The sequence below is a fragment of the Strongylocentrotus purpuratus genome, unplaced genomic scaffold, assembly GCF_000002235.5.
Source record: "Strongylocentrotus purpuratus isolate Spur 01 unplaced genomic scaffold, Spur_5.0 spur5_scaffold_16, whole genome shotgun sequence".
NCBI classification, from domain to species: domain Eukaryota; kingdom Metazoa; phylum Echinodermata; class Echinoidea; order Camarodonta; family Strongylocentrotidae; genus Strongylocentrotus; species Strongylocentrotus purpuratus.
The window spans coordinates 24,092,874-24,105,389 of NW_022145601.1; the positions used below are offsets into that span (position 1 = coordinate 24,092,874).

General features: G+C 40.3%; 1 protein-coding gene across 1 annotated transcript; it reads right to left on the reverse strand.

Moving 5' to 3' along the window:
* Positions 1 to 2,265: 2,265 nt before the first annotated feature.
* LOC100893052 (glycoprotein-N-acetylgalactosamine 3-beta-galactosyltransferase 1) lies at positions 2,266 to 6,451 on the reverse strand. Its single transcript, XM_030987095.1, has 3 exons — positions 6,390 to 6,451; positions 3,615 to 4,690; positions 2,266 to 2,484 (listed from the first exon to the last, which is right to left on the reverse strand). The coding sequence occupies exons 2-3, from the start codon at positions 4,623 to 4,625 to the stop codon at positions 2,329 to 2,331; spliced, it is 1,167 nt and encodes a 388-aa protein (XP_030842955.1). The 5' UTR covers positions 4,626 to 4,690; positions 6,390 to 6,451; the 3' UTR covers positions 2,266 to 2,328.
* Between the last annotated feature and the right edge of the window lie 6,065 nt (positions 6,452 to 12,516).

Genomic DNA, 12,516 nt, shown 5'->3' on the forward strand with positions numbered 1-12,516 from the left:
AAGTGCCTTCACCCTTGAGGCACTACTCAAAATATATGATGGAGAGTATATTATTACAGGTCCTCTAAAAAGAGAAGACCGTCACGAGTCATACAATTTTGAAAATTTGAAATTTTAGAAATTTTGTGTGTTTGAAAAAATGGGAAAATTGTCAGCCACTACATCACATAGACCTATTCAGCCAATTTGAAGAGCCCATACATAGTGATTGTAATTTTCAAAAATGTGTAACTCATTAACTATCTCATTTTTCGTCTGATTTCATTCAAACTTTCATGATTCTCTGTATTTTCTGCTTTTTTCTAGAGTAGTTTTCTAACTAGATTGAATTTCCCTTTAATAATTACATATCATAGTACATTGCACAATCACTACCAATTGTCAAACACTCCAGCTGCATTGTTTGGTCAGCTGTTATAGCGATCCCTTTTCCTTGACACCACTCCATGTACACATATGGTGGAATAATTGAATAATAAAAAAGAATACCGGTTGTTCAGCATGCTTAATCATAATCAATATGATGGGAGCTCAAGGTCACCTGACACTATACTGCTGATAAATCAATAAATCGTGCTGAATTTGATTTAATTTTTAAAGTGTACCAATCATTTTGTGCAAGGCTAGAATGTATCAAATAAGCCTTCATTATACGCCAGTGGATAAGGAGTGGCAAGGAAAATAAAGAACATACACTGCACGCTTGGAACCCAAGTCCAACTTGGGCCCTATTCTATGCGTATACAGTGTACATGTGTAAAATAGTCATTGTTATATTCATCAGGAGTGTAAAAACACACAGTACTCTTCATAGAAGATATAATTTGAGTTCATACTTTTAATATAGTATATTTGTACATGTCATCCTACGAGTCATGACTGACCCTTTATATTGATGTTGAAGTTCCAACCACTTCTATACTGGGCATAGGGATCTGCTGTGCAGGGGGGTGTTTCACAAAAATCTGAAGTCAAACTTAACTCTAAGTTGGACTTAAAAGTTATGGAGAGCCATTTGTAGCCTTAAAATAAAATATATTTAAAAGTGAAAATTCAAGTATTTTAGACTTTTTATAAATTCCACATCAAGAACATGAAATCTCCTTGATAATATAAAATATGAATCATTTTAATCAACATTTTATGCCATTCAAAATAACTTTTACAAAATATTTTCATAGATGCTAACGGCTTTCCATAATTGTTAAGTCCAACTAAGAGATAAGTTTAACTGGATCTTTGTGAAACACCCCCCAGATATTCAACCCAATAATCTGGATAACCATATATATATATATATATATATATATGTATATATTATCATACACTATAATATATATCATACACCATAATATATCATACACAACATAATATGAAACATGGATACGTGAAATTCTACGTTGAGAACTTTGAACTAATATTGTACAAAGTTATGTACATATCTACATGTAAGGCCATCTTTAAATGTTACAGAGTTTAAAATATATATAAAATTACAACTATAACAAAAACCCCTTCTCATTTGCTAAAGCTGTGAACAAGAGGGGCAGTAATGACAAATCTTTTCTCACTAAGCCTTATGTTGTGGATACGGTTTGGTCCCATTTATTGGAAATTGAGTCAGTAATTATCATTGAAATACTGTGGTACAGTTACCTGTATTATATGTAGGCTTGCGGGTGCACCATGTTAGAGAGAGGGAGGATTGTGGAGTCCTAAAATGGACTCTCTGTAATCTTTCTTGAGGGTGTGTAGTCCTGAAAAGGACAGTTGTTGTAGTCTTGAAAAAGACTGTTGGTTATCTTTCTTAGCTTATAGTTCTAAGGAGAATTAACTATAGCGCTTGGAGAGGATGAGTGGCTCGACGTTTCGAACAGGTTGACTATTCGTCGTCAGGAGTGGAGAATAGCTGGCGTGCGTGAGCTCACGCACGGAACTTGATTAAATTTACTCGATGTTATAAACCATGAACGATCATAGGGTGAGTGCGATAAATACCAGTACTCAAAGTTTTATGTGCCTTGCGAAAGCATTCAGCTCTGCAGTCATGCCAGCTTGTAGTTTTATTAAATTTCAAATACTCGTTGTTTTGGTGTCCCATGAACTCTCATAAACATTGTTGTTGGTGGGTTTATCCATCGATTCCGATGATTTCCACCAGGCTGTGTGTGAGGGCGTCTTTCTCTCACTTCTGCTGCTCTACGCTTCTGTGATGCTGATACTCATAATCATGAGTGGATCATGGTTTATTACCTTAGATTTTTGTTTGCAAAGTTGTAGTTTATAACTTTTTTTTCCAATTGCAAAAGATTTAGGGTGGCTTTAGGGCTATTCAATCTCTGCTGCCTTCTGCTCCGCTGTGCAGGCATAGTTGCCGATTCCAAAGGGTCTCATATGGTAGACCATGTAGTCCATTAGGTATAGAGTGTTTGGTCTCAGGTTGTGAAAGCTTACAGGGTAGTCTCGACAGCAGTCCTCTTGTCCCTAAACAGCCCAAACAAAATGAAAAATTACAACAAATTATTAAACATACATGTACATGTAGGAGCTGGAGCTCATTTTGTTGACAGATTATCAACAGCCTTACCCTGTGTCATCATAAAAATTGGGAATTTCTCAATTTTTTCTTCATTTTCTGAAAGACCATTAAAAAAATTATGTCCAAATGTCGAAAACCAATTGAATATGTTAAGTATTGGCTGAGATATGACAATCTGAATAAAAATATATCCGATAGGAACTCAGTGTTATATTGATGTGGCTCATAATGTTATGAGCCAGAGCAATAAAACACTGAGTTCCTATAGGAAATAGATTTTTGATGACGTCACACTTCCCCACTCTATTCTCCCCCAAAAGAAGACAACCTTGGATGTACACTTTTACTGTATACCGTACACACACTACAAAGAATAATATCCTTGAAAAAATTAGCATGGATATAGTGAACATTGTCAAGATATCATGATGCATGTAAAACTCATCTCTGGAAATTCATTATTAATTAAATTTGACAGAAAAGCCTCAAAATCTGTTTTAGCCTTCAACATGGGTTAGATTTGTTTACTAATTTTTGCATGCTTTTTATACAAAAGTTTCTCTTGATGACTAAAGCTTGCCAGAGGCTACTGAGTCCTGACATTCCATTAACAGAGATGTTATTATGCATAGGTTAATCAAATAGCTGGTAACCAAGAGTTTGAGAGAGTATACACGTGTAAATTGAAATACATTTGTGAACAGGATACATTTATTGGGTTTTTATTAATTAAGGATTAGAACTAAGGCACAGGTACATGTATAGTATCTGGTCCATGGTTAAAGATAAAGGCCCGAATTCACAAAGGAGGTTTGTTGACAAACCTTGGTTTATGTACGTCATATGACGCGTTATGACGCATTTTTTACAAACCTGGTTTGTAAAAATGCGTCAAAATGCGTCAATTGACGCACGAAAACCTTGGTTTGTCGACAAACCTTCTTTGTGAATTCGGGCCATGGAGTTTGCTTAGTGTTAGATACATGTAGTGAATGCAGAGCAATCGTCGCCAAAAACCAAGCAGGACTGTATACATGTACATGTACTTTATTTGCTGGTGTTGAGTCAAACTTACCATTTTCTCTGGATTGTCAATATATCTCCATGCCCAGTCTAAGGACTGGTGAGCATTCATCGGTAATGAAGGTTTCACTAGAACCATCTGGAAACGACTGACCCCATCGCCATCTCGACCATCTTGACTCGATGAGATTCCAGCTCTTTTCAGGCATGCTTCAAGCTCATTGAAGTCCTGCATACCTCCATAGCGGCTTCCACACTCCGGAAAGATCTCTACGGCTTTGACGGCGGCCTCTTTGCTCAGAGCCACTATGGAACCGCGCTGGTTTGTACTGGTTAAGACGTGCCCTGCGAAGCCCTGGATCCGTGACTGGTGCATAAGCAGCATGTAGCGAAAGTTTTCCACGACTAAAAAGGTATCATGTTCTACCTTCACGTACCAGTCATAATCAGGGTGGTTGCTTACAACGTAGCTCATGACCTTCTTCGTCCGCTCCCATGAATTTGCAGGCCCCTCAGGCAGGCCGGCATTCTTCACATTATATTTCTCGTCGTCTGTATTGCTCAACATGACAAAGTCATTGCAGTGCGACGTCCATGACTGAAACGAAGATTTACCAAACGAATTTATACTTGATTTCCCGATCGTGATGACGCAAAAGACTGATAAGGCTGACTTTAACTTATCGGCATCATGTTCAGGATCAAACATCTCCCAACTTGCCAGCTCGAGTTGTTCCTTCGCTTTCAGGGATCCCGTGGCGGAATTCGGGAGTGGTTTATCAAATTTGAGATAGAAACTGTTTCCACCGACCCCGTATTTTAATGGCTCTTTGCCGATTCCTGCTTGAACACTGCCACTGTGGCTCATATTGTTTGTTTTTTGTCCACGCTGGATTCCTGTCATCCTCTCTATTCTATGTTCCTTATCATCTTCTAACCTGAAATGAGATTTGAATTTGGTGTCGAGAACAGTCGAGTAGTCTTCGTACTTGCTCCAAATGATGGCAAACATCACTCCGGCAACGAGGCCGAGTGCGAGCGACAGGATTCTACTCACTACCATCTTGGAATCTTTCTGATGTGTTACACTATCAATTTCCAGTTACTTCCCATCATCGGTTACACGGCCTGAAATATTAAATTGAAATTATACATTTACATATTGTACACACACATCAATGTTTTAAGTACAATATACGACTGAAGATGTGTGCAATCGCAAATACATGCAGTGTATGCGAAAATGCCTTCCTTTTAGGCCTACGTACTTTACAACAATAACAATCAGTGTAAAAAGGCGCGTGCGGAGGGTGTCTGTAAATTTTGCAAGTCCCTATGCAAAACTTAGCATACTAAATTCATAGCTATTATCGTAAAGTCAGCATCAAATTGGCAATATGAAATCTCAAATCTGACATTTTCATGTACGCAGCATGTATTTGCGATTGCAGCAGAATGAACATAGCAGACTCTCGTCAGACGTCAGCTTGGCTGTACTATAATGGTAATCACATCTGTTAGCTCATTATTATCGAAAACATGTGAGATAGATATCTATTTAATATATTAGTCTAGATCTAGTAGATCTAGATCTAGAGTAAAGGAGCCCGTAATCGGCCAGCTCCCGTTTTCGGCCGATTGGTTGGATGCAAGGTAAAATCACTCTAAAATACATCGCATAATAGCATAACACATATCCCACACAAACCATACCATGCCAGTGTCACTGAAGAACCACATTTGCAATGGAAAATATATCCTAAAATATCACATTTTAGCGATGTAATCGCCGGTCCCGCTACCCAAATCTGAAAAATCGAGTATCTTACGCGTGTCTGTAAGAAATATGGGTACCATAAAATGAGCTTTATTTCAAGTATTTTTCAGATTCAAAGCCCGATTTTGTGCTGGTCGCAAGCTCGAAAGTATCTCATCGCATGTATTAAATCAATGCAGCCGCACACCGCGACGCACACACGATATCTCTGTCTAATTCAGATTCCAACTTCCGATCACCGCTGTGCCCGTCTTCGGCCAGGCGAGCACCAGGGAGCTCCGGCGTGGGATACCTGCTCCGCCCGCTTGTGCTGTACATCAGCGCGGAAACGCACGGCGCGCGCGAGCGCTTCCTATTGACTTTGTACATGCGGCCGTAAACTGAAACGCTCGGCCGATAACGGGCTCCAAAACAGTGAAAATTGAAATGAATAGTGTCATGGCAATTCGTGATTTTTTTCTGGGATTCTTTTTTTGTTTAAATAATAATAATATTTGCTTCATGATTGAACAAGAAATGATAATAAATAGGAAGTAAAGAGTCCTAAAAATAGGATTTTGTCTTAAGTGGCCGAAAACGGGCTCCTTTACTCTATATCATTTTGTGGTGAGTTTGAAACCCAGGCCCAGGTGCCAAAGAAGAGAGCGTACATTGACAATGTATTTTCTGTTCTACATTTCTAGGGCGTCTTTCAGGCTAATTAAAGTAGTGTAAGGATACGGTCTAAGTTACAAGTTATGTTATCCACATGACCACATCCATGTCCACGCCCCCCTCACTCGTCTCACTGGAGCTGGCCCTGGCGCTGGCATGGGTCTCAGCTCAGCGTTCGCTGCAGTGGTACGGCTACGACTGCCTGGATCTGGACGCCTCAGCCTCCGGCAGCTCGCCCGGCGAACAATAACACGCACACTCATACACAACATACAAACTCAAACAAGTCATTTCCTATTCTTAAAGCACGGTTTTTCTTTCAGATTGAAGCAAGGTGTTCGACTGATCTTATAGAATCTAGGTTTCATTACAAATAAAGCAAGAAAAACGACTTACTAACATCCAGAGGAATACTTTCCTCCGTGACGGAAAGTTGCTTGTGTACATCAACGCTCAGTAGGCTATTTAACTATCAATAAGATTAACGTCGAGTCTAGAAAACATTTCGGCGTTAGCATAACTCGCTCTATTCACCTATCGTACTCGGCCGACCGAGGACGAACGAAGTTGGTCTAGCTGATCTGTATTCACATTATTATTCCTTCTGTCATCCCTCTTGATGACTCCCAATACAAACAAATAACACAAAAATACACTTTAATTATTGTGGAATAGCCTGACAACGACTGCTATACAATCGTACCGCAGACAAAATAATATTATCTTCTTACTGATTCTTCTTCTTCTTTGGTATAGGCTCCTCAACGTTCCGTTAGGAACCAAACGAGGAGAAACCAACCCTAGGATAACCACATTCTAGCTAGGACAACTACCCTCAAGGAGTCTAGGACGCCTAGACGACTACCTCCCTAGGCAGTGGCGGATCCAGGCGGGGGGGGGGGCCTGGGGGACCGGCCCATTTAGGAAAAAACCCGTGTAAAAACCCGTTAATTGTACCTCTTTTTTTAGATGCCCCCCCCCCCCCCCTGGCGCTCAAGGGGGGGGGGGGTGCGATTTTTCAAATTTTCGGGTCCCCCAATAAAGTAGTGCTGACTCCCCCCCCCCCCCACCACTGAGCGAAATTTTGGCAGGCACGATTTTCAAATTTCAGCACACTAAATTTAAAATTGATTTCAAATTTGGGCCCCTACCCCTAAGAAATCCTGGATCCGCGTCTGTCCCTAGGACAACTACACCTAGGACAGCCACCCTCTAGGGCAACTACCTTTCGGACAACTGACCCCTAGGACATCTGCCCCCAGACAACTACCCCCCCCCCCTGGACACCCACCCCCGGAAAACCACAGGATAACCACCATCTATAATGTACTACGGTAACCCTCTCGGACGACTCCTAGGACAACTACTCCCGGACAACTATCCCCAGACAACTACCACTAGGAGGGGGGGGGTGGAGGTTGTATGAGCATTAACTACAACAAATTATATCAAAGCGTTTTTTTATAATTTTAAATTAAAAAAATTAAAGAAAGAGGTCCAGGGGGACCCATTTGGGGAAAACCCCCGTTAATTTTACCTTTTTTTTAAGATGCCCCCCCCCTGGCGCTCAAGGGCGGGGGGGTGCGTTTTTTCAAATTTTCGGGCCCCCCAATAAAATAGTGCTCACCCGTCGCCCCCCCCCCCCCCCCCCTGAGGATGGGCGCCTGGTTTTCTAGGGGTAGTTAACCGAAGCATGGTTGTCCAGGGGGTATAGGTGTCATTCTGGATTGTTTATCCTGCAGTAGATTAGTTTTTTGAACCAGTGAAATAAGAAAAAACTCACAAAAACTTGCTGGAAATAATCTTCAATAAAAGCCGCACTCTCATTTGCACATAGTGACCCATGTTGAGCACAATGGTGTCGGGCTTATACTTACCTTGATTTCCTTATCTTTCTATGCTCATTACTAAGCCCCTATACCAAAATCGTTTGGCACATGTCATTTATTTGTAATTTTTAACATTCAGTGAGATTTTATTTTTCTATCACTACCAGTTCGAACCTTAAAAAAATGCGGTTCCGTGTTGGATACTTGCAGTGCAACTAATGCTTCTGTTTGTTAGTTTTTCAATGTCCCTTAAAGGTAAAGACCAGTTATGGTCATGCGATTGAATTGTGAAAGAAACGTTGTGGAATCGATCAGAAAAGGTTGATCATCTAGCATTTAGCATCTGCAAGGTTCTGGAATCATCAAAATGATAAGAAATTTGGCCCATTCTTCGTAAAGTTACAAGCACTATACACAGAAAGATGTTGGGACTCCCCTATATCTCTCACAGACCATGAGAGGAACAAATTTACCAAATATATGAATTAGTAGACGGTTTCCCGGCAAATTTTTTATCATCATGTATTAGTTAAAACATATTCTTTCACATGATTGGTAATGAGAGCTTCCATTTCATTTTTTGAAATTGGGGCGTTTCCAATACTGGTCTTTACCTTTAAAGATACTATGTCCCTTTTGCAGCCAACCTCAAATTCTGTAGAACTTTGCAGGAATTATGAATAAGTCATGTATGTCATATCTGTGAAATTTAAACGTTAGCAGTGTCCTCATATTCGAATTATGCAAGGAAACCCGTTTACTTGCTAGACTTCACTGTCAGACACTATTGAGTGACTGACTGGCTTTTTTTTCTTCTTTGGTAAGAACATACATGAAAAGAGTTGTAAAGGGTACATAAGCATTTGTCTACATCAATAACCCACTTCTTGTGATGGCCAAGATTAAACTGATTGAATCTTTGCGCAGCATAAAACGTATGACCATTCGGTACAATTGTCTGAAAATCAAGACTATTACTTTTGGGCTCTGTAGCCCTAAAGTCGATTTGACAACTAATAGTCGTTATTTTCCCACTTGAAGATATTTTCAAGCCCCACCATTTTTAGGGAAGTTCTAAATTAGTATTATCTTTCAAATGCAGTTGGAATTTAACTTTTTCATTTTTTGGCCTGCAAATGGGACATAGTACCTTTAAACTCTTTGACATAATTATTTCAAAGACTACTCTAAACAATGATTTCGTTTAAAAATGGTTCATTCTGGGAAGTATATCAACTCGATCCATTTTGCTTCTTGTTTATTTGTTTGTTCGATTTGGGGTCGTGCAAGGTTTTATTTTTTGTAGATTTAGGGCCGAGGTAAATTGAAGGCGAGTTTATTAGAGTAGAGTGCTGTCTGGTCGATCGTCTAAGTACCTCATGAATAAACATGATATTTTTCTGCCACGTGTCCGGTACAGTTTGTATGTAAATAATGTCATTCATATTCATGAGGTTCAACTGATCTTTGAATGAAAGGAGAGGCGTTCATTTTATATATTATTTTATATAGGATAACCACTTTCTAGCTAGGACAACTACCCTCAAGGAGTCTAGGACGCCTAGACGACTACCTCCCTAGGCAGTGGCGGATCCAGGCGGGGGGGGGGGGGGGGCACAGTGCCCCCCCCCACTTTTTCAGATACCCCCAAAATGCCCCTTTTTACATAGGAAAAGTGCCCCTTTTATTTAGTAAGAAGTGCCCCTTTTACATAGGAAAGGTGCCCCTTTTACTTTGACAAGTGCCTCTATTACTTAGTAAAAGTGCCCCTTTCCCCTTTTCACCTCTGACGAGTGCCCTTTTTATTTTTGACACGTGCCCCTTTTCTTTCGACATGTTCCCATTTTCCTTTGCAATAAATGTTCATTTTCCATTCTCATGAATCTTGAAATTATCTTGAATAAGTGCCCTTTTTAATCTCTAGTAAGTGCCTCTTTTCAGGTACGAGAAGTGCCCCTTTTCACTTTTAATAAGTGCCCCCTTCACCTCTGATGATTGCCCTATTCAAAACTGAGAGGTGCTCTTTTTACTTTGACAACTTCCCCTTTTTTCCTTTGTAAGAAGTGCCCCTTCTCTTTTTAATAACTACCCCTTTTTTAAACTCGGATGAGCGCACCTTTCATTTTAACATGTGCCCCTCTTATTTTCTAATAAGTGCCCCTTTTCCTTATGATAAGTGCCCCCATTAAAAAGAGAGAGCTCCTTCCTCTTCTCATAACTTCCCCTTTCCCTTTCTAATAAGTGCCCCTTTTCCTTATGATAAGTGCCCCCATTAAAAAGAGAGAGCTCCTTCCCCTTCTCATAACTTCCCCTTCCCCTTCTCATAACTGCCTCTTTTAAACATCTGAACGGTGCCCCCTTTTCATTCAACAAATGCACATTTTCCTTTATTATAAGTGCCCCTTTTACATTTTCATAAGTGCCCCTTTTCATATCTGGTCAGTGCCCCTTTGCAACTCTGATAATTTCCCTTTTAATAATGATACGTGTCCCTTTTCCTTTCTAATAAGGGACCTATCCCCTTTTCACCTCTTATAAATGACCCTATTAAAATCTGATGGGTGCCCCTTTTCCGTCAACAAATGCCTATTTCCCATTTTCGTAAACGCCTCCTTTTCATCACTGGTGAGTGCCTCTTTTCAAGTGAAAAAATGCCTCATTTTCACCTCTTATAATTATCCTTTGTACTTATACACGTGCTCCTTTTCTTTTCTAATAAGTGTCTTATCCCTTTCGATAATTGTCCCCTTTTCATGTAATCATTAAACGTGCCCCTTATTTAAAGCGACTAAGAGCAGTTTCCCCCAAAATTCGCTCTCTGCGCTCGCTCGCATTTAAAGATTATATAATTATGTTACTTATCAAAGGTCTTTTCAGTCTTCCGTTATGAGAATGTGCTTATAACCCCATCACGATTGGCTTTTTTCCTCTTTATAAGATGTAATTTTTCGCACTGCGACCTCACAGATCTTTAAAAATTTTCTCGCTCGCTTCGCTCGCTCGTAAATGCATATTCAGACATCACACCCAACTGTAAAGTTTGATGCTTAAGCGATATCTTGTATGATGTATGAAGAGAAACAAATATTGAAATCATCCCTGATAATGTCATCACAATGTAGGGGTATAAACCAATGTCTAAAATTTTATATTTTCGCTTTGAGATTTCCCACTGTAGGTGCCCTTTTTTCCAGAAAGTGCCCTTTTTTGTTGGTGCCCCCCCCCCACTTTAAAAGTCGCTCGGCCGCCCCTGCCTCCATCATGGATAATGCTTAGGCTTAGAGTCTCTACAAACAACAGCGACACCTTTCTGGGTTCATGGGGTGCAGGGGCAGAGTTTTTGAAGGAGGCGATCGAAGCCCAGGGACGCTATCGAGTTTTAGCAATTCAGAACATTCAAGAGCGTCTCGAGCGGTAGAAACACACACTCATTTACAATCAGAATAGATCAATAAAAAAAATACAGTGAAAGAAAATTAAGGACATTTTTATACAACTGTGTGAGGGTAGTCTCGGGAACCCATTCTCTTTACAGATGGGGGATCATGGGGTCCAGGGGCCCATGACGGAAGTTGCAGGACAGTGTCCCTGCCAGAGGTCCAGGAGGCAAAGCCCCGAGAATTTCTCGATTTTAAGAAATTCAGAACCTTCAAGATATTTTTGGAACAAAATTTTGGTCACCCCCCCCCCCTTTGCAAAAAGCTAGATCCGCCCCTGCATTAAGCATAGCTTGCGGTGGGATCTGGTTTCCATCAAAAGGCTTGTAGCCGAATCGTTACTCAGCTAGTAGAGATTTTTTTATATAATTATTTATAATTGTTTTGTGTTTCCTCCTCCTCCCTCTCTCTCTTTCTCTTTTTCATTTATACTTTCTTTTCTTCTTTTTCCCCCTTTTTTTTTCATCCGCTCTCTCCCTCCGCGGCCTAAAGGGGGGGGGGGGGGGGTGGCGGCGCGGCCGATACGTCCCCCTCCCCCCCCCCCCCACCCCACCTGGATCTGCCACTGAACTGCGTGGATCTTGACCAAAATTATGCAGGCCTGTGTGTTTATATCTGATGTTCCATGTACAAGGGGGGGGGGGTGTACAGGCCTAACCTATTTATTCTTTCTAATGAAAATAACTGATATTTATAGCAGAGTCGGATCTAGGTAAAATGCACAATATTAGTGGCCTATTCGTTTGTTTCATAAGGCCGCAGTAGTCTAAAAAAATCCAGCCCATGGAATAGGGGGGGGGGGGGGATTCATTTTTTTCTTTCTCTCTCTATGTTTTTTAATTTTATGTAGAAAATATCTTAAAAATTAAAATAAATAACACAGGGTGTAGTAACTCCTTGCTGACTCTAAACCAATGAACCCAAAGAACCGATGAACCACGCCCCCAAGCCCTGTCAACCGTTACTCTAATAGTAGTCTGTATACTAAACGTAGTAAAACTGTTGGCTAAAATGAAAAGCGTTTTTTTTTTCTTCTTCAGACCAGAAATGCACACCTTAAAATCGGTGAACACAATCATATTTAGAAGAATTTTTTAAAAAATCCTCTAAGTTCCTGATTTGAGCACGGTAGAAAATGCCAACATACTGAACTTAGGCTTAGCGCAACCTACAACTTGCACGTAGACTAACTGATTAGTACATAACAAAAAAATTGATCAAACAATACATGCACGTGGTGTATGCATTCGACCGCAT

Coding starts and splice junctions, on each gene's coding strand:
- LOC100893052 (XM_030987095.1), bottom strand. CDS start 4,625: ATGGTAGTGAGTAGAATCCTGTCGCTCGCACTCGGCCTCGTTGCCGGA. Junction 2,485..3,614: donor TTGACAATCCAGAGAAAATG/GTAAGTTTGACT, acceptor TGGGCTGTTTAG/GGACAAGAGGACTGCTGTCG.